At 46.2% G+C, this 24,025-nt stretch overlaps 1 protein-coding gene across 1 annotated transcript in view; it reads left to right on the top strand.

Moving 5' to 3' along the window:
• The window catches only part of KLF7 (KLF transcription factor 7), an 83,443-nt gene that overhangs the window by 55,433 nt on the left and 3,985 nt on the right, over nt 1-24,025 (top strand). Inside the window, exon 3 of the mRNA XM_056861428.1 lies at nt 17,764-17,887. Within this exon, the coding sequence (XP_056717406.1) occupies nt 17,764-17,887 (124 nt within the window). The remainder of the gene's footprint in view (nt 1-17,763; nt 17,888-24,025) is intronic.

Genomic DNA, 24,025 nt, shown 5'->3' on the forward strand with positions numbered 1-24,025 from the left:
TCAAACCGGCTTACAATCACCTTTCCCTTCCTTTCCCCACAACAGACACCCTGTGAGGTAGGTGGGGCTGAGAGAGAGTCTAGCCCAAGGTCCCCCAGCTTGCTTCATGTGTAGGAGTGGGAAAACAAATCCAGTTCACCAGATTAGATTCCATCGCTCATGTGGAGGAGTGGGAAATCAAACCCGGTTCACCACTCCAAACCAACATTCTTAACCACTACACCACGCTGGCTCTCTGGGTGACCTTGGGCAAGTTACAGTTCTGTTAAAGCTCTCTCAGCCCCACCTACCTCACAGGGTGTCTGTTGTGGGGAGGGGGAGGGAAGGTGATTGTAAGCGGGTTTGAGTCTTCCTTAAGTGTTAGAGAAAGTCGGCATATAAAAACCAACTCTCCTGCTTCTCCTCCTCTATTTTATATGAATTGTTTGGAGCTGTATGGCTCTTAGGCTGAAAGACTCAGGAAAGGGAGCTATAATTCTACTGAGCACAATGGGAAATGATCCTCTATTTTTGTCCCTAAACTGAAGGGTGGGTTTTTTTTTTTTTTTGCTTGTTTGTGGCAGTGCTAATTTATGATGTGCCAAGGAGCTGTTGATGAAGACACATACCCCCAAAAAATGTGAAACTGCATTTTGGCCTAGAGTAAAACAGAGGAGTCACTTGTCACCCAGGAAAGTATGTGCGAAAATGGAACTTTAGGTATCGGGAAAAGGTGAGGTCTGCAGCAGGGAGCACGAGCACCTAGTTTGTGGGTGTGAGGAAGAACTGAAATAGCATACAAAATTGTCTGGGCACATAAAACCCACCTTTATGAAACGGGTAGGGGGGAGGGAATGTATAAGAAGAAGAGTTGGTTTTTATATGCCAACTTTCTCTACCACTTAAGGGAGACTCAAATCGGCTTACAATCCCCTTCCCTTCCCCACAGCAGACACCCTGAGAGAATTTGGAGAGAACTGTGACTAGCCCAAGGCTACCCAGAGAGCCAACGTGGTATAGTGGTTAAAAGTGTTTTGTTGGAGTGATGAACCGGGTTTGATTTCCCACTCCTCCACATGAGCGACAGAATCTAATCCCTCCCCACAACAGACACCCTGTGAGGTAGGTGGGGCTGAGAGAGTGTGACTAGCCCAAGGTCACCCAGCTGGCTTCGTGTGTAGGAGTGGGGGGGAAAGTCCAGTTCACCAGATTAGCCTCCGCCGCTCATGTGGAGGAGAGGGGAATCAAACCCGGTTCTCCAGATCAAACTCCACCGCTCCAAACCACCTCTCTTAACCACTACACCATGCTGGCTCTCATTTGTCATGGTCTAAAAAGAAGAACAGCACCTTGATGGGAAAATATGACTTTAAAGAATTAAAGGCTGAGAGCTGATGCTCGTAGGGTTACTTCAGTTCTGGCCCTGATGCAGACAGGAAGATGCCCATAGCAACCGCTTGTAGGGAACCTCCCTTCCCCCTTTTTTGCTGAAGCAGATGGAAGAGACTTTGCCTTCCCAAAGGCAGATTGAGGCACAGGCTCCCGCTACTCCAAAACAGCTGGATGTGTTTGCACGAAGAGCAGGTGGGGTGATGCAATAGGCAGGCAACAGTGGGCGAGGGAAGAGAGAGCCACAGTGGGGAGGGGCGGCCAGGGATACACGGGAGCACAGTCTGAGGGAAAGGGGGTGTTGGTTCATCTGTTGGCGAGGGACGCTTAGCAGAGGACCGCAACAGCAGCTGTACTGAAAGGGGGCAAGGAGCAAAGGTGGAGTCAGGAAGGAGACCCCAGGCAGGCTCAGCGGGACCCTAGGCAGGCGATAGGATAACCATCTTCAAGTACTTGAAGGGCTGTCATATAGAGGATGATGCCGAGTTGTTTTCTGTTGCCCCAGAAGGTCGGACCAGAACCAATGGGTTGAAATTAAATCAAAGAGCATTATTGGTGATTGTTAAACTGAAGTGACTGGTCATGTCAACAAGAGAGCCAGCGTGATGTAGTGGTTAAGAGCGGTGGACTCTAATTCCCCACGCCGCATGAAGCCTGCTGGATGACCTTGAGCCAGTCACAGTTCTCTTAGAGCTCTCTCAGTATCACCTACCTCACAAGGTGCCTGTTGTGGGGAGAGGAAGGGAACTGTGATTGTAAGACGCCTTGAGACTCCTTAAGGTAGAGAAAAGCAGGGTCTAAAGAATCTACTCTTCTTCAAGACTTTGGGCCCAGCCAGTGGCCAAGATCCATGTTCCAAAAGTGTAACCGGATTGTTTCTTTGGAGGGGCGGTTGTCTCATAGAGTCATGACACGAAGTCATAAATAAAGTGAAGTACAAAGGCACTAGACTTTGAAATAATTCCAATTTGAAATCATTCTAGTGAGGAAAAGGTATGCGAACAGGATGGCTAGATATTACGTGTGCTAATAGTTGCTCAGAATGTAAGTGGAACAGACCCGTGCTTGTGTACTAGTGGAGATGAATCCTTAAGAGTTTAGAGAGGAGTTAATTAACTGTTGTACCAGCCAAATATCACAAACCATGAGTTCAGGCATTAGGCACATTAAACTAGGGTCAAACCGGTGTGGTGTAGTTGTTAAGAGCTGCGGACTCTACTCTGAAGAGCCGGGTTTCATTCTCCGCTCCTCCCCATAAACGGCGGCCTCTAATCTGGCAAACCAGATTAGATTCCCCACTCCTCCACATGCAGACTGCTGGGTGACCTTGGGCTAGTCGCAGTTCTCTCCGAACTCTCTCAACCTCACCTACCTCACCTACCTCACAAGGTGCCTGTTGTGGGGAGGGGAAGGGAAGGCGATTGTAAGCCCCTTAGAGACTCCTTAAAAGGTAGAGAAAACTGGGGTATAAGAACCAACTCTTCTTCTTTAAGATATGGGAGAGTCCCCCCCCCCCCCGTGATTGAACTCGGCTGTTGGCAGGTGACCACCAAGGTCACACAGCAGTTCCTTGGGCAGTATGCAGTCCCATCCCATACAGTCCATCTGATCCATGTGATAACATGTAAATAACAGATGTACTAAATATATTGTTACGTCCCCATGTGAAGTTGCCCCTGGCACTAGTATTTCTGCTGTAGTGCTCTATGCCAGGACAAATGAGTACTGGATGCAGCTGGGGATATATTTTCCCCAGCTTTAATTTTTTTTTTTTTTAACCGTCACATTAACTAGGTAACAATGAGATTTTTGCATGCTGTTTTGCAGTGTCTTTGTTTCCAGGTGTGAATGCACCAATATTTATCTGCTTTCAAGCCTTATTGTTGCTTATTTGTGGTCACGGTTATAAATAGCTTTCTGTGAGATATATAAAATGCCGGGTGAGGGGAGGTTATGTATCCTAAGATAATATTTAACACAGTAAGCCGAAACCTCGATTTCCCCCTCCCCCAATCTCCTTATCTCTCTAATTTTGCAATTGTTGTCTTGTCATGCATCCTGAGCTCTTAGTACGGAAATGAATTTGAAACTAAAAGCTCTTATTACTGATTTTTTTAAGTTCTCCTAGCCTCTCTAGAGACCAAAGAAAGGCAATTTGAAGCAGCAGAGTGTTGGGGGGGGGGGAAGGTAATGGTTTAAGTACGGGGAGAGAGAACGTGCGGCAGAAGGACTTGTGCATCCTGTTGCTAGGAAACCACATCAGCTTTAAATACAGTGTGCTAATTGGCCGGGTTGCTGGAGCCTGGGTACCAGCCTGAGCCTGCTGCACAGCTGTTTCTGCTGTCTGGTTGCTAGGCAACTGCATCTCTTCCCCCTCCTTTCTCTCTTCCCCTCCCTCTTCTTCTGGCACCTAATTGTCTACTTTTTGCTGGTGGTGTTGCTGCTGGGTACCAGTCTGGGCCTGCCTCTCTGCTGTTATCCCGAGGGGTCTGCGATGGGGGGGGGGGAGGATATGTCAGCAATTAATGGAGCAGAAGTACACATTCTACAGAAGGTCTGGCACCTGTGTCCCCTCATTCTCCACCACCATCACACACCCCCTCGGTGAAATCCTTCTGTTCTGAACACTCATCAGGTGCCTCAAGCTACTTTCCCTCCGCTAAGCCTCGCAAGAATAGGGTTTAAAAGGAATCTGAATCAAGGACGCTTTCTCCCTCTTAAGAGGGGCTTCCAAGAATGGTGGAGGGATAAATGGACCGTTTTCTCGGCTTGCATTGTGTCAGTGGACTATATTCGGTGAATCGTTGCTTCCTAGCATGGGAGCTTGAGAAAAAAAGAATCTCTGGATGCAGTGCTTTATTCTGTGAAACCTTTTGTTCTTTTTTTAAAAAGAGATCTTTACAGCTAGAGAACACGTTCTGTATTGTGCTGTACCTTTCACTTTTGAATTACTGTATGCACAGGTTGTCACAGGCTTGAGAGAATGAGAGAGCACTTCAGGGCCTGATGCCAAATTACGCAGGTAAATTGAGGCTGCTTTTGGCTGCTAAAAGCATTCTTTTAGGCAGGGTGAGAGGATGCAACCCGTAACTGTCAGCAATACCTACATGCAAAGGGCTGTCTCCACTCAAACATACACGTTTGTTGCCCCATGACTGCAGTTCTGAATCCTCGACCGTAGATGGAATTGTTAGAACATAAGAACATCAGAAAAGCCATCCCGGATAAGACCCAGGCCCATCAAGTCCACCAGTCTGTTCACACGGTGGCCAACCAGGTGCCTCTAGGAAGCCCCCAAACAAGACGATTGCAGCAGCACCATCTTGCCTGTGTTCCACAGCACCTAATATAATGGGCATGCTCCTCTGATCCTGGAGAGAATAAGTATGCATCATGACTAGTGTCCATTTTAACTAGTAGCCTTGAATACTCCTCTCCTTGATGAAAATTCCCACCCCCCTCTTAAAGCCTTCCAAGTTAGCAGCCATCACCACATCCTGGGGCAAGGAGTTCCACAGTTTAACCATGTTGTGTCCCACCATGACCAAACTGCTTCTCAATGCAGCTGGGCCAGCTGTGTACCATTTGAAATGTTGAGATATTGAATAATGTGCAAACTGAGCCAAGGGACAGCCCCTAACAAGTCTTCGTATTCCTTTGGCACCCAAATAGATAGAGAGCCAGTGTGGTGTAGTGGTTGAAGCGTTTGTGTAGAAACCAGATTGAGATCCTCACTCTGTCAGGAAAGCTTGGGCCAGCTGCCCGCTCTCAGCCTAGCTTACCTCACGGGCATTGTTGTGAAGATAAAATGGAGGAGGGGAGAACGATGTATGCCACTCTGGGTCTCTGCTGGGGAGAAAGATGGGATATAAATGACAAAATTAAAATAACAATGATGATATAGGAGAGTCTGTTAAGAACACATGAAGCTGCCTTATACTGAATCAGAACATTGGTCCATCAAAGTCGGCCCTCCCAGGTCTCAGGCAGAGATCTTTCACAGCACCTACCTGCCTAGTCCCTTTAACTGGAGATGCCGGGGATTGAACCTGGGACCTTCTGCATTCCAAGCAGATGTTCTACTGAAGTGCCCACGCATAGTCCCCAGCATTCACATGCACACAGGTACTAGTAGACACGCAAACACAACCCCTCCCCCCATCACCAAAGTGCTGAAAGCAGTAACACACACACACGCACGCATCTCCCATTCAGACTCCCCTCTCCCGGGCTGGAGCGCTCCCTCCCTGCTTTCCTGTTCGCAAACGCAAGGAACTCTCTTATCTGAAGTAAAGCACACTGTGTTACCGGCCAGTGAAACTGACTAGATAGACTCGCTTGTGCTTGGGAATTGCTGATCGCTGAAATATGTCTCGCAAATGCAGAACAATGAATAATGAAGCATCGCCTGTTCGCGAAGTATCTTTATTGAAAAGACGTAATTGCCTAAAAGTTATAAATCTTACTGCTTGCCTCTTGCGGTGGGGGGTGCCAGTCTCCTGCCTGTGTTTTACCGGTAGTCTGGGCATCCAGTTCTGTTCTTTGGCCAAATAAAGAGCTGTTAGTTTTATCCAACCTCCTCTCAATTGTCTTTCATTGGACTCTATGATAATTGGGCCACTACACCACCACTGAGCCACAGTCCTTCCCCAAAACTCAGGTGTGCCCTGTGCACAGATTGCACGTCCCTTCACATGAACACATGAAGCTGCCTTATACTGAATCAGACCTTTGGTCCATCGAAGTCAGTATTGTCTACTCAGACCAGCAGCGGCTCTCCAGGGTCTCAGGCAGAGGTCTTTCACATCACCTGCTTGCCCCTCCCACGGCCCCTCCCCTTGAGCCTCAGTGAGAAAGGCAGGCTATACATAAAGTTTATTAATTAATTACTTTCAGGCAGAAGTTAAGTCTGGTATATGGGGATCCTGCTTTTCCCCGCATTAGATAATTCTGTTGCTTGAGGAGCCTGTTGGTGTCACAAAACAATCTGCTAGGGTTGAAATCTGTAGGTTTAGACTGGAGTAATTCTGAATAGGATTTCGTCTAACCATTTTGAGGCCCTGGAATACACAGAACTGCGTAGGTGTGCGTACTTTGGGTTGGATCCCACTAACTTTTTTCCTCTTACTCTCATTCAATTCCCCTAATTATTCCATCCCGCCTCCCCTTTGTCAGTGCAAGTCCCGTGATAGCCTTTTCAGTAGTCAGAGGGGATTCCCGCCAGCGGAAAAGTTGGTTGAGTCCAACCCATTGAGCGAAAACATTGTCACAATGTTCTTCACAGATTTATGCTTTTTGTTTTTGTTTTCTTCAACTTAATGTGCATGTCTAAATTCCGCAGTTGTTTGCCAAATCGTAGTGGCATTTGCCAAAGAATGTGCCTTGAAATGGCACTTTGCTCTCTTTTTGGTTTGTTGTGTTTTCATGTCGGAAAAGAGAAAGGGGGGCAATAAAATATGATCCAGTACCCTGCAGCCCTAGTCAGAAATGGCTCCTTTTTCGCCGAAATCAATTAGAGGCGCATTGAGGAACGAAAGGACCTTAAACTGAAATAGATTTTTCAATTAGTTTCACTGTGACTGGTTCAAGAATTGAGCACAACATTTCAAGCTGAGGTTATACCTTTGACCTCCAAAAGCTGTGTATGTTTAAGAGCTGTGCTTGTTCTTTCGCTGTATCTAGGAGCTTTGAGGTTTTCCATCTAGGAATCCTACTTGTACATAATGCATTTGGAATCGAGTGAAAAATTGCAGCGCATTTCATATCAAGATGTTAGAGGCTATAACCTGCCACATTCTTCTAGTATATTATATTTTTTCATATATTATTTCCATTTGCATCTAGCTGTAGGGTTAAAGACAGGTTACAGTTCTTTTAATAAAAGGGCATATACCTCTTAGAACCCTTTTACTTTCAGTAAATTGGTTTTGAGGCAAGAGATGAGCGATTTTTGGCTAGGTGAAGACAGTGCATATTTGATAACAGAAACAGCACAAATACTAAAGCATACACGCTTGCACATATATAAGGATATGCCTAAAACAGATGCACATTAATATGCCAAAATCTAGATTCCATTTGTTACAATTTGGGAGTCTGTTTAAGGTGAGAAGGTTCCCTGTGTCTTTCAATTGCTATATAATTACTATAGTTTAGTATAGTGTTTCTTGTGTCTTTCTGCATTTTGTTGAATCTGGTATTCTTTTTGTCTTTTAGTTTGTTACTTAAACTTTACTGAATTTTTAATAGAAATGTTTAGCATAAACAGTAGGACACAATAGGGGAGGGGCTGTTGCTCAGTGGTAGAGCATCTGCTTGGCATGCAGAAGGTCCCAGGTTCAATCCCCAGCATCTCCAGTTAAAGGGACGAGGGGTGATGTTGGTGATGTGAAAGACCTCTGCCTGAGACCCTGGAGAGCCGCTGCCGGTCTGAGTGGACAATACTGACTTTGATGGACCAAGGGTCTGATTCAGTATAAGTTGGTGATGTGAAAGACCTCTGCCTGAGACCCTGGAGAGCCACTGCCGGTCTGAGTGGACAATACTGACTTTGATGGACCAAGGGTCTGATTCAGTATAAGGCAGCTTCATGTGTTCATGTGACACAGGTAATCCAGTGGATGCATAATCACCCACCTCGAGTTTAAAAAAAAAAGTACATGGATGGGTTGTGGGGACAAGGGATACTACTAAACCCAGGAGTCACACATAGGTTTGCCCACCACCAGGTTGGGGCCTGGAGATCTCCTGGAATTACAACTGAACTCCAGACAATTGAGATCAGTTCTCCTGGAGTAAATGGCAGGTTTGGAGGTTAGATTCTATACCTTGCTGAGGTCCTTCCCCTCCACAGACTTCTTCCCCAAATCCCCAGGAATTTCCCAACCCAGAGTTGGCAACCCACGCACCATTGGATACTATAGTATTGTTGACTCTAGCAGTCATTCACAACTGATATATCCATGTGTGGATCAGCATGGTATAGTGGTTGGAGTGTCAGAGTAGCTGAGAGACTCAGGGTTGAATCCCCCCACTCTGCTATGGAAGCTTGCTGGGTGACCTTGGGCCTAGGGTGGCCAGGTCCCTCTTCACCACCGGTGGGAGGTTTTGGGGGCGGAGCCTGAGGAGGGCAGGGTTTGGGGAGGGACTTCAATGCCATAGAGTCCAATTGCCAAAGCGGCCATTTTCTCCAGGTGAACAGATCTCTATTGGCTGGAGATCACTTGTAATAGCAGGAGATCGCCAGCTACTGCCTGGAGGTTGGCAACCCTGCTTGGGCCAGTCACACATACTCAGTGTAACCTGCCTCACTGGGTTGTTGTGAGGATGAAAAGGAGGGGCTGTGGCTCAGTGGTAGAGCATCTGCTTGGCATGCAGAAGGTCCCAGGTTCAATCCCCGGCATCTCCAGTTAAAGGGACTAGGCAAGTAGGTGATGTGAAAGACCTCAGCCTGAGACCCTGGAGAGCCGCTGCTGGTCTGAGTAGACAATACTGACTTCGATGGACCAAGGGTCTGATTCAGTATAAGGCAGCTTCATGGGTTCATGTGAGGAGAAGAGGAGGGTGTAAGCTACTTCGGGTCCCCACTGGGAAGAAGAGGGGGATATAAATGAAGAAAGTAAAATAAATAATCCATCTATAATTCTAACTTAAGTAATAGTTAAATGATAATAAACAGTGGTTTTTTTCATGTTATGGTGTTACCTTAGTTACCTTTAACTTTTGTTTTGATTTTTTCAAATTACTGTTGAAGACGCTTGGGGAGAGTTTAATCTTGGCCGAGGTCAGGGGTCAAGGGTTCCTTTAGCCACTGCTTTTAAAGGTCACGTTCTCCTTTCGTCTTTACGTTTGGCCTGCACGCTGTAAGCAAGCACGCAGTGCCTGGGAACACAAAGAGACGCTGTCTGACATTTTGGCAGCGAGCAGCTCATTGAACAAAGGAAAAGAAAATCTGAAAGGAAGGCCGTCCTCCGTGCTTGGCGGAGCCATCCTGCAGTACCCTCGGAGCTCGGCTATCACAGATGTTAGGGGTAGATCGGAGGCGAAGATAAAAATGTGCCTCTAGAAAGGTTTCGTTGGGTGCTGGTGTTTGGCTCTCACGCAACGCTTCATATTCTGAAAACCGTCAATCTTGGGCTGTGTTTTTTTTCCTGTTAATGTAGCTGAAGGCCACCCAATTAGTGCCTGAGAGATTTTGTTCGTTAGTCTGCATCGGGAGTGTTCAATTAGGCATCGAGGGAATTTCTCACTTCCGTGAAAAATCAGTGCTGCTGACACCCCACAGTGTTGAAGATCTGAGTAGAAAATGGTGAATTCTTTGTCCCCAGCCAAAAAAAGAAAAGAAAAAGACAGCTGGAGAATATAAGCGTCTAGGCAAAATGGCGTCTGTTGTACATTGCCTAGTCAAGAACATGTATGTCGTACTGAGCGCAGATTTAGGCCTGCTCTTTCTGAATGGTGTTTTTGTCCGTCTGATGCATAACCATATGTGTCTATATGTAAACAGCTCCCAAGATTGAACACCTGGGAACAGTGTCAGTAGGATTAGGGTTCCAAATTTCAACCCCTGAAGGAAATGGCAGCTTCAAAGGGCAGAGTCTATGATACGTGTGTGTGTGTGTGTGTGTGTGTGTGTGTGTGTGTTAAGGGCCGTCAAGTCGCTTCCGACTTGTGGCGACCCTATGAATCAATGTCCTCCAAAACGTCCTGTCTCTAACAGCCTTGCTCAGTTATTGCAACCTGAGGGCCGTGGCTTCCTTTATAGAGTCGATCCATCTCCTGTGGGTCTTCCTCTTTTCCTGCTGCCTTCAACTTTTCCTAGCATGATTGTCTTTTCCAGTGACTCTTGTCTTCTCATAATGTGACCAAAATATGATAGCCTCAGTTTAGTCATTTTAGCTTCTAGGGTCAGTTCAGGCTTGATTTGATCTATAACCCACTGGTTTGTTTGTTTTTTTGGCAGTCCAGGGTATCCGTAACACGCTCCTCCAACACCACATTTCAAAGGAATCTACTTTCTTCCTATTAGTTTTCTTTGTTGTCCAGCTTTCACACCCACGGTATATATACCATAGTGTATAAGAAAACAGGAAGCCCTAGAGTGATACCATATTCCCCACTGAGCTCCCTTCCTATCTCTGCCTCCAGATCTCCAGGGGTTTTCTACACTGGAGTTGGCACCCCTAAGTAGGATGCATAAAAAGATACCATTCTCAGTCTATGCATGCTTGCAGTTAAAGAGCATGAAAGACATGTTTACTGTGGGTATGTGGCCAAATGTCATATGAACATCTTTATGCACATAAACGGTGGTCCCTGACACATGTATGTCGGTGTTTATGTGTGGATGCTGTTCACATTACGTGTTTGCGGCAGGAGATGCTGGAGTGACACCACTATACCATGATTTTTTTTGCAACGAACATGGAGATTCCCTAAATTAGACAGTAGACTGAGGATCTGGATTTGTGGCCTGGGTGCTGGAACAATGAAAAGGCGCAGGAAGACATGAGTACATGTCGTTCTTATCCATTCTGGCTTCAGAGACTTAAATTATGGGATGCTATGTAAATGAAGTCATGCATTGAGTGAGAAAAAGGTAGCAGGTGGGGACAAATATGAGATGGAGTGTTGATTAAAATGGGCAATGTGTGACCAGAAGTAGGAGGCAGGTGTTTAGAGAGGGTGACAAACGAGACAGGAAATTTCTGTCCCCTACCTAATCCAGGTAGACTGGGAAGGGCAGCCATGAAGGAGCTAAAAATATTTTGAAGTGTAAGGATGTGTACTGGCCACCAAGACTAGATTAATTCATGCCATCGTATTCCCTATTACTATGTATGGATGTGAAAGCTGGACAGTGAAGAAAGCTGATAGGAAGAAAATAGATTCCTTTGAAATGTGGTGTTGGAGGAGAGTGTTACGGATTCCGTGGACTGCCAAAAAAAACCAAATCAGTGGGTTATAGATCAAATCAAGCCTGAACTGACCCTAGAAGCTAAAATGACTAAACTGAGGCTGTCGTATTTTGGTCATGTTATGAGACGATAAGAGTCACTGAAAAAAGACAGTCATGCTAGGAAAAGTTGAGGGCAGCAGGAAAAGAGGAAGACCCAACAAGAGATGGATTGACTCAATAAAGGAAGCCACAGCCCTCGGTTTGCAAGATCTGGACAAGGCTGTCAAAGATAGGACATTTTGGAGGACTTTCATTCATAGGGTCGCCATGAGTCGGAAGCGACTTGACGGCATTTAACACGCACACACCCAATCCAGCGACTTTCCTTTGCTTGCCCCTCCCTGAGTGCTCAAAACTGTCCCATCCTAAATCCTTTTCTCATCTTCTCCCTTCTGCTCAGGCTAAATTTACAACAGCCCCCGACATCTTCCATCAGCTATTAATTTCCTTGCTTGTAATGCAAAGGAAACACTTTGTGTATCATTGATGGGTCATATGGAGGTCCATACAGTTTACCCTCCGAAGGAGCCATTTTGTCTAGGGGGAATTGATCTCTATTGTCTGGGGATGTAATTCTGGAAGGTCTCCAAGCCCCACACAAAGGTTGGCACCCCTAACTCTGTGGCATTATACCCTCCTGAGGTCTTTCCCTTCCCCAATGCTCCACCCCACCCCACCCCACCCCCAAATCTCCAGGAATTTCACATCCTGACACTGGCAGCCCTACCCCTATTCCATCTGGAGAGATTACAAAGGAAACATCATTATCTGGACTTATGGGAAGAAGGCCTTTTGGAAGTCCCACCAGGACTTCAGACAACTTCCACCCCACCATCAGCCAGAGCCTAGACCAGTCTTTGCAGCAGGGTCGCTGCAATCACCTTCCCCTCCCCACAACAGACACCCTGTGAGGCAGGTGGGGCTGAGAGAGTGTGACTAGCCCAAGGTCACCCAGCTGGCTTCATGTGGAGGAAAGGGGAAACCAACCCAGTTCACCGGATTAGCGTCCGCCGCTCGTGTGGAGGAGTGGGGAATCAAACCCGGTTCTCTGGATTAGTGTCCACTGCTCCAAACCACCGCTCTTAACCACTACACTACGCTGGCTCTCTAGGGAATTGTTGTCACAGGGAATGACAAAAATAGCTTCAAAATAATAGTGGACCAATCACAGGCAATCTGTGTGTAAGAAAGCGCCAACATACATTGGCTTTGCAGTTGAAACCACGGACCAGTACCTGGATAAATGTGGGGTTTGTATTACATGCTCAGCCATACATGCTTTGACTGTAACATGAGAATTACTCAATGCACATATTTTGTAAACAGTGAGTGTACCCTGAATATGGGCTGTAAATTGTGAACAGGCCTATCGTCTTGGATGTGACAAGCACACACGGTAACTAGTTTGTCTTGAATCTGAAATACAGGCCTTTGCAGCAAACATTTGAAACAAAAGTAAGGAGGGGAGGGGCAGAGATATTGGACTGCTTTTTATAGCCTAGATCCGGGGTGGGGGTGGAGTCATGTGTTCAAGATTCGGCAAATGAAGGCAGGTGAGAAGATGAAACTTGGCCACGCTGAGAGCCAGTGTGGTGTAGTGGTTAAAAGCAGTGGTTTGGAGCGGTGGACTCTAATCTGGTGAGCCGGGTTTGATTCCCCACTCCTCACATGAGCAGCGAAGGCTAATCTGGTAAACCGGGTTGGTTTCCCCGCTCCTACACACGAAGCCAGCTGGGTGACCTTGGGCTAGTCACAGCTCTCTTACAGCTCTCTCAGCCCCACCCACCTCACAGGGTGTCTGTTGTGGGGAGGGGAGGGGAAGATGATTGTAAGACGGTTTGAGTCTCCCTTAAGTAGTAGAGAAAGGCCGCATATAAAAGCCAACTCTTCTTCTTAATCTCCAGCGAAGGTCCCCCCAATGATCATGGAACTACCATAAAGGATCTCAAAGAGTGCAAGGCCATTTATGCAGGTCTGTTTCCCCGCAGTCACCCCTGCCGACTGCTCCAGCGCTTCGTTTTGATTATGCATGCTTTTTCCGACCGTCAGAGGCCGCCTCGCTCTCCCCGCATGTTTCCGCATGTTTTGCCTGCGTTTTCTGGATTCTCACTCACTAAAACTGCATCTGGAAAACACGGGCAAAACCCGCAGAAACACATGGGGAGAGCGAGGTGACCTCTGACGAGTTGGGGAAATGCATGCATAATCAAAACTAAGCACCGGAGCAGTCGGCAGGGGTGACCGCAGGGGGAAAGCCCTGCATAAATGGCTCAAGAAAAAGGTTCTGTGTGGTAGCCATTCACTAAGCATTATTGATCACGAGCCAGGCTCTGCTCCTCCAAAGATAAAATGGAAATCTGGTACAAGCCGAAGAGGAGAATGGGCAGAGATACCTCCCGTAGTTCGGCAACCGGATCCTTTTATCCTCAGCTCAGAGGGGTTTCAACATGAAAGGCGGGGGGGGGGGGGACCACAACTAAGCTAAAAATCAGAGCAATGCAGAGAGGGAAACCCTATACAAAACTGCAGCAGAAACAGCGAAGCCAAACAGTTATCGATTAATCTGTCAGCCCTCCAGTGGAGTGATCGCAGGAGACAAGACTTAAAGGTTAAAATTAGAAGAAAGTTGGGGGGGGGGAGGGGAAAGAGTTGGTTGTAAAAAATGAAATGGAGTGAGGATCTCACTTGGACTCTTGCACGGGGGACGGCTTGACTGGAAATTGCTTATTGGGAACCCGCAAAATTGTATCTGTAAAAAAAAATCCAGATGCTTTTGTGAATACTCAGGTACCTTGCAGAAGATAGACGTACACATCCCAATAGCAAGGTCTGACAACAGCAGCTGACACCTGGGCTGTATTATCTGGCTGGACAAAGCACCGTAGGTTAGAACGAAAGCCAGCATGGTGTAGTGGTTAAGACTGGTGGTGTGGAGCGGTGGACTCTGATCAAACCAGGTTTGATTCCCCATTCCTCCACATGAGCGGCGGAGGCTAACCTGGTGAACTGGGTTGGTTTTCCCCAATCCTACACATGAAGCCAGCTGAGTGACCTTGGGCTAGTCACAGTTCTCTCAGCCCCACCTACCTCACAGGGTGTCTGTTGTGGGGAGGGGAAGGGGAGGTGATTGTAAGCTGGTTTGATTCTTCCTTAAGTGGTAGAGAAAGTCGGCATATAAAAACCAACTCTTCTTCAACTATCCGTACTCTTTTTCCAGATACACCCCAAACTGTGTGCTTAAAACCACTATGCTCGTTCACTTGTCTTTCATAACCTACCTCAATTTGGCAAATGATTCTGAAAGAGCCAGGGATTCTTTGGCAAGAAGGATGGAAAGGAGAGAGGGGTGGGAGCCAGAGAAGATCCTTGTGTTGTGGTGACAGCTTCTGAAAAAAATCTGCACAGCCAATCAAATCTCCAGTGGCCCATCAGAAGCCTTGCTAGGCAAAAGCCCCACCTGGCCCCTCCTACTTTCTAAAAACACTTGTTGGGCACCAGGAAAGGTGTTGGTGGGTGCCATGGCACCCACAGGCACCATGTTGGGGGTCCCTACCATAGAGTGTACCCTCCAAAGCTGCCATTTCTTCCAGGGGAACTGATCTGTGTAGCATGGGAACCCGTTGTAATTCCAGGAGATCTCCAGGCCCCACCTGGAGGTTGGCAACTCTAGACAGACAGAAGGAAACACTCTTCCAGTTTCAGTAATGTTTATCAATCAACACTGTGGGTGTATTATAGTACTAGTCAAGGGGTACACTTAGATGTGGCGTTTTAATGGAACGTGATGTAAATCCGAGTGCATGATTGATGAAAATCACAACCAAAATGCACGTTACATTTGAGAGGTACAATTTGCTCTCCCTGTGTGTGTGTTAACAAACTGCAGGTGTGTTTGTTAGGAAGGGAGCTGCCAGGTTTGTTCAGAGGAGCGGTTCTGGGAGGAGATTAGGGGTTCCAGCTCCAGATTGGGAAATACCTGGAGCCTGAGGAGGGCGGGGTTTGGGGAGGGGAGGGGCTTCAATGCCTTAAGAGTCCAATGGCCAAAACGGCCATTTTCTCCAGGGGAACTGATTGCTGTCACCTGGAGATCAGTTGTATTAGCGGGGGATCTCCAGCCACCACCTGGAGGTTGGCAACCCTGGAGGAGATGGTAACCCTTTCTCCCCAGGCCACTTGAATCCTTCTGCAGAGGGAAAAAGGATTAATATCTCAAGAGACTACTCTGATCAGGAAATCAGGATGGGGCTGGTGGGAACAATCAGATCGGCATCCCTAAATCTCTGCTGCATTTTATCAAAAGGGGAAAAAATGTCAGAATATCTGGCCATGAGTCTCCTATATAACACGCTGTTCAGCCCTCTGCACATAAAACAAGAATCTATTTTTTTAATCACTTCAGCTAAATGACACTTTAAAACATTTTTGGCTTGATTGAACACATAATTATATACTTTGCTTGTTCCTGCAATGATCACAATTAGACATGGCAAGCGGCCATTTGATGCACTCTGCCTGGTGCGTGCAATAAAACAATTTGTGCGTGTGAGATCAGCGTGAGAAACGGAAACTCTCCAGAGCCAGATATTCCTGCTTTAATTCTTTCGGCACAAAATTTTGATTTGGGGCAGGGTGGCTGGCGCGCTCGCCTACTATAAAGCACATCTGTAAACAAACAGCATCGGAACAAAGCTTCCCTATAATAAAAGTTAATTTTAATGCCTTGTAAAATTGGATTGAAGATTTAATGTGGCATTCTGTGCCAAAAGATCAGTTCTGCAAGCTGAATAAATCTATTTAAGAAAATGTGGATACATTTGCATACTAGCATGTTGGTGTTGAGGAAGGAAGAAAGCATAGTATAGCCCAGTGGTTCCCAAAGTGGGCAGTGCCATCCCCTGGGGGGCGGTGGGATTACCTAGGTGGTAATTGATACTGTTTTTGAAATTTTATTGTTCTTCCCTTCTTTAGCGTGCCATGCAAACCCCTATTTTGAATTATGCTTTTAATAGGATAGGGTAGGGGGCGCTGGGGTTGAGTTTGTGGAACTAAGGGGGCAGTGGCCCGAAAAGTTTGGGAACCACTGATATAGCCCAATCTCGTCAGATCTCAGAAGCTAAGCAGGGTCGGTACTTGGAAGGGAGACCACCATGGAAGACTCTGCAGAGGAAGGCAATGGCGCCTCTGCTTCTCACTTGCCTTGAAAATTGCTTGCTGGGGTCGCCATAAATCAATTGACAGCACTTCACACACACACACACACACACACACACACACACACATGTTGGTGTTGGGAGAGAAGACCATGGACTCTGAAAAGCACAGAACCTCTTAATTTATGCAGCTGTTTGTTAAAGTCAGATTTTTTTTGGTATTCACACATTACCGAACCTGGCAACCAGTGGGAGGATTATGGGCGGGGATATGGGGAATTTGCAATGTCAGCTGAATCTCTGCATTCTAGGAACAACCTGGAAGAGATGCAAAGTAGCTCTAGGAATCATGGGACACTTTGCAGTAAAACCATAGAGTTTCTGGCGATTCCTAGAGCTAGCACCTGTCGCTTCTGGGTTTTTTCCAGGAGTGATGTAACGACACAGCTAAAATTGCTGGTTTAAAACATTTACCACCACCACACACACACACACACACATACATACACACACACCTCCATTTGGAGTGGCGGAGGAATATGGAACTTGGGGGTGGAGAATTCCCTGCCCCAACCAGGGAAATGGCGACCCTAGCATTTTGAGTGTCTGCATTCCTAAAGATGAGAAACTTTTTCTCGTTAAATAAAATGGGGAAATGAGGCAGTAGATTAAGGCAGTAGATCTATTGTGTATATGAAATAGTTAAGTTTAGAGTAGCAGACGAAGAATAAAAGTAAATTATAGAATGGGAAATACGAATCGTATCAAGTATCAAGTATTGCTTCGATGGATAGCCTGAAAAGTAGTGGAAACATGGATAAAGGATTCAGATAGATCATTGATTAAATAAATGTCCAGTATGACATGAATAATCAATTCAAAACAAATTCCCTGAAAGATTGCTTACACTGTATGTATGTGAATGATTGAGAATATTATGTTTGTTTTTGAAAATTTCAAATTAAAAAATGTGCATACTTCACATTTCTTTTTCTTTTTTTTAATAACTGTGGGGTCACTTTGCTTTGAGACCTCCTACCTTAGAGTTCCACAGCGAGAGAGCAGTTTGTCTTTCCCATTGACGGGTTGAATCAGTTCCCCAGGCAAGGGGTTAAATGGGAGGGGGGAACGGGAGTGCAAGCCCTCTCTAAGTTCAGGGTGCCCCATCCCTTTGTGCGGTTGTGGTGCCAGGGCAGCCACTTGTGTGATGTTGGCAGGGATGGGGAGTGGGCTGTTGCCCCATGGTTCTTTGCTTTGCACTAATGCCTTTGTTAATCTCTCCTGCAGGCGAGAAGCCTTACAAGTGTTCGTGGGAAGGGTGCGAGTGGCGTTTTGCACGGAGTGACGAGCTCACGCGGCACTACAGGAAACACACAGGGGCAAAGCCCTTCAAGTGCAACCACTGCGACAGGTAATGAGGGTTTTTCCCATCCCCACCCCCACTTTCTGCCTCACAAAGGTCATTTATGCATGGGAGTTTTACCTGAGGTTCGTTACTGGCCGGACCCACACTTTCCTTTGGGAATCTCTGCACCAGCAATCTCCAAACTCAACTCAGGAAGTATTTGAATCCCCGCCCCTTGAAATGCTGCTTTGTAATTGGCTTACTTGTAGTGCTTACTGTGTGAAAAAATCCCCCCCAAACCCAATTGCCACATAAAAAAGCATTTTAAGAACAACATAAAAAAGAGCAATCTGAAAGGAAGGGGTGGGGGAGAAATCCAAGCCTCAGAATGAGCTCCCAGGAAGCAGGAAGTATTTCAGTCCCCGCCTCTTTACATGGTGCTTTGTAATTGGCTGTGAGAGAAACCAAGCTTATGTGTCCCACACTTTGCCTTATGCATGGGGATTTCACCCGTGCTTTGCTCATGGAAGATGGAAGAGTTGGGTTAACAGAGAAATGGGAAGACCCGGACACTGCGAGGGCTGGCAGCAAGGTCATCTCTAATGGACGGAGAACTCATGCATAACTCCAAGGAACAACCGATTCAGACTAGGGGCGAATGTGAGTGAAAGTACCCATGCATAAACAACTAAAGAGACCTGAGGGGGAGCTTACAAAAAAATCACCGAACGCACTTTGAATATCAAATCTATGCGCCCTCTTTGGGAACTGGAATTCAACGTATGGGAGAGTTGTGTTCCTGAGAAGGAATGGACTGTTCAGTTTCGCTTCATGCTAGCACAGACATCGGAGTCTCAGGGGAGGACAGCGAACAGTCAGTAAAGGGCTAGACAGAGTGCTTCCTGACCTTTCCTTTGTCCGTTCCTGCAGCTGTCCCTTTGTTACCCAGAATGCTATTCTGAGGGTTTCCTTCCTTCCAGTCACTTCCCTTCTGTCTTGCTCTTCCTCCATCCACCATGAGGGCTGGACCTGCTCTCTACAATCTCTCTCCATCCTAGCTTAGATGGAGAGCTAGAAGCCTTTACTCTGCCTTTCCTATCCAGTATGGTGTTTTCTCACAATAAAAAGCTTCTCTTTCTTTTCTAAAAAACCAGCTTTCTCAAGCATCTCCAAACTGTAAAAATCTGCCGAGCAGAGAGTTTCAGCTCCGAAGGGCAAACGCAGTGGGATTGGGTTGTCTTGAGCCGTCTGTTGGCAGATCATCCCTGCTTTCTCCTCCCCCAGCAGTCCCTTCCAACCCTGGGAAAGTTGATTCTTGGGGTCTCAGGAAATGGATGGATTGGTGGGCTGGAGTAAGGAAGGGAAAGGGGGAGTGGCAAAATCACCCTTTCTCTCATGTCAGTACAGGTTGAGTATCCCTTATGTGGACAGCTTGAGACCAGAAGTGGCCCGTATTTCGGATCTTTCTGTATTTTATTTATTTATTTCAATTTATGACCCGCCCTCCCTGGCCAAGACCAGGTTAAGGGCGGGTAACATCATCCAGGATACACCAAAATATCAACAATAAAATTAATAATAATTCTAAAATTAAACAATAAAACCCGATTAAAAAACCTTAAAAACTCCAAATGGTGCCAAATTTAGCCCATAGTGTCCAGAATAAGTAGCAGGTTGCCTCTCCCCCCCCCCCATTAACAAAAATAACATAGAAATGAAGAGGGGGAATAGGGAGGCCAGCAGAAGATGATGCCCGCAGCTGCCCTCAATTTTGGAATATTTTGGAATTTTTGCATATAAATAATAAGATATCTTGGGGAATGGGACCCACGTCTAAACAGGTAATTCATATACCTAACTAAACAGGTAATTCATATAATTTTATATATACTTTATACACATAGCCTGAATGTAATTTTAAACAATATTTTTAATAATTTTGTATACATCGAACCATCAGTGGCACTGCTGAGGGCCTGTGAGTAATGCCCGCATGCCAGCTCAAAAGGTCCGGTTTTTGGATCAGTCCAGATGTCGGGATAAGGGATACTCAACCTGCACAGTGGAGTGCTGGACCCAGGCCATTATCTAGCAGCCTTAGGGAGACCTCCCGAACCTTTCAAGGTTTCTTGAACTCTGAGCAGTTGTTTATCAAGTCCAGTGAATAAGTGAAGAAGGTGGACTCTAATCTGGAGAACTGCTCCTCCACATGAGCGGAACTCCTTCAGCCCCACCTATCTCACTAGGTGTCTATTGTGGGGAGAGGCAGGGAAGGAGATTGTAAGCCGGTTTGATTCTCCTTAAAAGGGAGAGAAAGTCGGCATATAAAAACCAACTCTTCTTCTTCTTCTGGGTTTGATTCTCTGCTCCTCCGCATGAGTCTTCCACACACGTGGAGGAGTGGGGAATCAAACCCAGTTCTCCAGATCAGAGTCAGTCGCTCTTAACCACTACACCACGCTGGCTCTCTTTTATATGAGTAAAATGAAGTCTCTTGGGCCCATGTAAGACACTACTTGGATTCTTGGTTACTTTTGAACTCTGATGGTTAGATTTAGTAGTCTACGCAAGGAGTACTTCGCTCCATATGCTTTTGAATATCTGGTGATACGATATCAGAAGACAAATAAAATAAAATCTCGGATAAATAGGAAGCATAGACTTCCCAGTAATCGAACCTGATAGCGCGGTCATTTGGCAAGCAGTCCAACCCCTAATTGGAGATATTGGCCTTGTCCAGCCTAAAGCCGAGATCCAATTGAAGCAGTAATCGAGTCAGATGCTTCCATCTGGCCATGCCATCTTTTAAACTCCAACCGATACGTGGAACTTGGAGAGCAGCTTTTAGAAAATTACCCTTCTTTTCTGAAGCAGCCTCAAGACCCTTCACTGTAATAAGAAAATGCCTCTAATACAATCGAGGATCTATTTAGCCCCGGAGCGCATTAAACTGGCAAGGCTCACTCAAGGAGAGGATGTGATGGACATAAACAGGGGCCCGTTCTTTAATGGGAAGGAAATCAGATCATTTTTCACATCCTGCCTTTCAGAGGCCTTCATTCACCCCCCCCCCCCTTATGCATTCTCCCTCCCCTCTATCTCCTGGTTTAGTCTGTCTCTCTCTGTCTCTGTCTCTCTTTCTCTCGCTCTCTTTTTTTTTTTTTTTTTTTACTCTGTGGACTACGAGACAATACTTTTGTTTGTTCAAAACCGAGGGATTTCAAAAAAATGGAGGGAGAATTTCTTGGTCTTCCCGTTGACTTCCCTTTTCTCTGCATCTCTGCCAACCGAAAGAAGATTTTGCTCTCTTGGGGTGGGAAGGACTTGAACTGATATTGGCGAAGCTGTACTGGTTTGGTTTCAAATGGTCAGGCGTGAATGCGATGTTCTTTTTGTCTTTGTGTGGTGTAGTGGTTAAGAGCGGTGGACTCTAACCTGGTGAATCAGGTTGGTTTCCCCACTCCTCCACATGAAGCCAGCTGGGTGACCTTGGGCTAGTCACAGCTCTCTCAGCCTCACCTACCTCACAAGGTGTCTGTTGGGGGGAAAGGAAGGAGATTGTAAGCTGGTTTGATTCTCCTTAAAAGGTAGAGAAAGTCGGCATATAAAAACCAACTCTTCTTCTTCAAAAGCACACAAGTCATTGACCCATGGTTTCAGTAACTAGGGTTCTCCTCTAAGTTTTTAGTGCTACAATTCATTCCTCCTCTCTCCCCACCCCATAACTCCTTGTCATATTATTACCACCCGTTGAATTTACTGGCTGCTGTATTTTATAGTGCCTGAGATCCATAGAACCTCATGACCAGATCGGCATTCTCAAAGCTACCTTGGGTGGGCTAGAACTCCTTGAATGGCAACGTGGCAAACTGCATTAGATGCTGAGGCCTGCCGACCAGTGGGAGACTGGGTAAGGGTCGGGGACATGGGGCTAGCCTCTCTAGGAAACTCTCTGGTAGAACTGAGGTTTTCTCCAGAACTTAAACCAGTCCTCTCTAGAAATCATGGAAAACTGTATGGCCAATGGTGATTTTTTTTTTTTAATCCACCAACTGCTGGAGTGCGGGCAAGCAAGGTTCGCTGGGGGTGGGAGATCTGGGGGCAGGCACACAGCAACACTAGCTATATAGGAGGTTTTGCCTGGAGGGCCTATTAAAAATGTAGGGTCTGAGTTATGCCGTCTTCTTCTGTCTTTTATTGTATTTTTATAGAACATTTTAACCCTTTGCTATATTAAAGCATCTTTGCTAGATGAAGGCAGCTTAAAATGTCCCCAATCGAATGACAGACAACAAACCGGAATCCAGCTGACGGCACTGTTGCAATATAACGCCTGACTTAATTCTCGAAGACCACTTATGTTCTGTGCAAATGTAGAGTCCACAGTTCATTCCTAAACAGGGTTATCCCCTTCTAAGTCAGAGGGCTTCAAAGGGTGTAACTCTTTTTAGGATTGCGCTGTAAACTTTGGGGTTTTTTTTAAACCCAGTAACAGTCATCACAAGACAGCTGGAACAAATTTACCTAGCCAAACTTCCAAATGTCCTACGGAAACAATTATGCAAGATAGTCTCTCTCCCCGCCCCTCACCACATAGGACTACCAGTGGGAATGGGAGTTTTACTGCGTATTCAGAAACTTACTTTATTCCAGTTTGCAGAAAGCAGGCTCTTTATAATTGCGCCAGCTTTTGATTGTAGCATTTGCTCTCCTTATTCTTCCTCCCCTATTCTCCAGAGCGTACCACATAATCTCTCTTAAGCTCTCGTTTGTGAAGAAAAATAAGCCTGCGATTAACTGAGTCAGAATGCTTTCTGACCAGCCGAGCTAATCAAAGCCCTTGGTATCCCCTGGGAAAATGACTTGCGATGTAGGTCCTGTGTTAACCTCTTCCTCACCATCAGGTATTGAGCCACAGAAGTTAAACTGTCATGCGCTAGCAGATATGGAAATGGCTTTTGTTTTTTTGCTGTCAAGTTTTAGCCAACTTATGGCGACACCCCCCCAATAGGGTTTTCAAGGCAAGAGACAAATAGAGGTGGTTTGCCGTTGCCTGTTTCTGCGTAGCGACCCTGGACTTCCTTGGTGGTCTCCCATCCAAATACTAACTAGGGCTGATCCTGGTTAGCTTCTGAGATCTGATGAGATTGGGTTAGCCCGGGGCTATCTAGGTCAGGGTAGTGGTGTTATAGGAAACATTTATATATGTGGTTCTCAGGCCTTCTACAAGCTGGGGCCCATGAGAAACTGGGGGACATTTCTTCCCTGCACTGATCTCGTCAGATCTCAGAAGCTAATCAGAGTCAGCCCTGGTTAGTGTTTCTATGAGAGACCACCAAGGAAGTCCAGGGTTGCTAGGAAGAGACAGGCAATGGCAAACCACTTCTGAAACTTCTCTTGCCTTGAAAACCCTGTCAAGAATAGCAAGGCTGGCATATCAGTATTTGACAGGTCAGAATCTAGATCATGGACATCTAGATGGAAAGTCCCTGACTGAGGTCACTCAGGAAACCAGCCTGAACCGGTTCTAGCCAAAGCTGATGCAATGACCAGCAATAGGCACCATGACTCAGCTTTTACCTGATTGGTGGCTGGTGGATGGGAAATGTATAAATGTATATATCTCTGTAACCAAGGTGTAGGAGAATATAGTGGATGGAATTCGTGTTGGTGATAGCTGTGAATCTGAACACTGTAAATAAAACAAGCACTGTTTTATGTAGCAAGGATCGTCTGGTGGTTATTCCTGGGACTCTGACTAATTCGCTAGCTCCCTCGACAAACCCTACGGGTTCACCATAAGTTGGCTACAACTTGACGGCAGTTTCCACCACCTTAGCACACGTTTCTTTAATTTTGCTATCTGAGAGGTAGGAAAAAATAAACACAGAAGTTGCATAGGAATTTTATTCCCCAAGTCCGCACCCAAATTTAAAAAGTCCCCAGGAAAAAAAAATAGTAAAAAGACCCCCTCCCATTTTTCCGTTTCTCTCCCCACCCCCCGGAGCCTTCACCTCTCTAGTCCTAATTTGCATAGTCTGGCACAGAAGATGATATACATTGTAAGTGCCTAGATGGTAGATGCTTTAGTGGTGTGAAACAACTTCAAGATGTAGAGCAAGGGTGTCAAACCCAATTGTTACGAGGGCCAGATATGACATAAATGCCACGTGGTCGGGCCAGGCTATGCCTCGCCAGCCCAGA

The sequence above is a fragment of the Euleptes europaea genome, chromosome 15 (genome assembly GCF_029931775.1).
Source record: "Euleptes europaea isolate rEulEur1 chromosome 15, rEulEur1.hap1, whole genome shotgun sequence".
Taxonomy (NCBI): Eukaryota; Metazoa; Chordata; class Lepidosauria; order Squamata; family Sphaerodactylidae; genus Euleptes; species Euleptes europaea.